The sequence below is a fragment of the Quercus robur genome, chromosome 11, assembly GCF_932294415.1.
Source record: "Quercus robur chromosome 11, dhQueRobu3.1, whole genome shotgun sequence".
Taxonomy (NCBI): Eukaryota; Viridiplantae; Streptophyta; class Magnoliopsida; order Fagales; family Fagaceae; genus Quercus; species Quercus robur.
The window spans coordinates 55,839,679-55,841,439 of NC_065544.1; the positions used below are offsets into that span (position 1 = coordinate 55,839,679).

Genomic DNA, 1,761 nt, shown 5'->3' on the forward strand with positions numbered 1-1,761 from the left:
TCACTCAACTAATTAAAAGTTAAAACATATATATGGATGAACATTTGAACAGCCACTAAATTAATTAGAGGAGATTCTTTCTTTCACCATTTGGAAGAAATAAACTTAAAATAATAATAATTTTTTTTATTCTTTGCATAAAATGTATACATGATTATCAGATCACACATTCATACGTTTTCTCTAATTTATCAACTAAAAAACAAGTCAAGCATTTAACATCACTAGCTAATTAAGAACAAATTTACATTAGTAACAATTGAGCTCATGCTTTGTTTATGAAGCCTTTAGCTATTTCCACAAGTTCATTTGCAGTATCCCTGTCTATAAGCTCGATGGCATGGAAACCAATGTTGCTAAACTGTGCTTCGATCTGGACTTGATGCTTCACCAACATGGTTACAAACTCCTGGTGCCGATCGATGAGGGCGTCCCCGCAGAACCCAATCACAAGGCACCTACCAAGCTTGCTAATGGCGCTTGTGTAAGGACCCTCCACCATTGGATTACAATACCAAATGTCCCTATCTACACCTTCTGGCAAAGAGAGCTCCCAGAACATATCTTGTACACACAAGGGGAACGACGGGTCATCAATGCTTTGCATCTCTGAGTTAGTCCTTTCCATCCCGCCAAACAAGGGTTGGTTCATTATATTCCCAGCAATTCTCAACGGCTCCAACTCCATCCTCGTTGCTTCTAACGCAGTGAAAAATAACATGTTACCACCATTGCTACTTCCATGTAGATAACACCTCGAAATATCTCCGTATTCTCTAATCCATTGCTCACCATTTGTATCCAAAGCTTGTGCTCTAACCCAGAGAACCGCATCCATTGCGTCCTCATATTGAACCGGCAGCCTATTCTCTGGGGCGATGCGATAGTCAACATTGACAACAATGGCATGAACTTCTTGTGTGAGCGCTGAGCATTGTGAATGGACGAGGACAGTGTCCCAGTTAGTTGAGATCCATCCAGAACCCGCAAAGAAAATTATGATGGGAATTCTTGTATCAACATTTGATGAACACAGTTTGGACGTAGGCATGTAGATTCGAACTCGGGTTTCGTTTTTTGGATTGAGAGTGAGATCTTTGGAGACCACAGGGTTACCATGAGAGGCTACAAGGCTTGCCTTGATCCTTGGGAGGTTCATGTATCGAGTGATAGTGCCATCAGGGTTGCGACCAATTCTGAAATGTTCATATGGGTCTATATCAGACTCTGCCAACGACATGTCGTTGAATTAGTTTTTTTTTTTTTTTTTTAATACTTTTTTCTGGCAAATGATTTTGAACAGTTTATTGTTTTGTACGTTGAATAATAAAATTTTCATGCAAGTGCATGAAATTTTTGTTGTTGAATTTTTTATTGTTAAGAAAAGATAATGGTGGTGAAGTTGGATATATATATATTACAGAAACATGTGACAATCCAGGTTTGCAACTACGAAAATTATGGTATTTTGAGGTTTGAAATCGGTTCAACAACGACATCTGGTGTGTGAGTCTTATTTAAGGGTGAACAAGAAACAGAAAACAAAAGAAACAGATCCTATGGTATTGTGGTTTCAAACGTCCAAGATTTGTAAAATTTTAAATTTTGAATTTGGCAAATTACTAACAGATTGAGTAAAATTTTCAGGTAGTTTAGGGAAACTTTTGGCTCAAAAATAGGGTCAAATTTTAAAAGTAGAGGCAATAGGCTCAAAATTTTCAAATTTTAGAGTAGTGGTAATGACACCTCAAATTTTTATTT

General features: G+C 37.4%; 1 protein-coding gene across 1 annotated transcript; it reads right to left on the reverse strand.

Moving 5' to 3' along the window:
• Positions 1-265: 265 nt before the first annotated feature.
• Positions 266-1,240, reverse strand: LOC126705278 (probable carboxylesterase 9). The gene has a single exon (XM_050404168.1). The coding sequence runs from the start codon at positions 1,238-1,240 to the stop codon at positions 266-268; it is 975 nt and encodes a 324-aa protein (XP_050260125.1).
• Between the last annotated feature and the right edge of the window lie 521 nt (positions 1,241-1,761).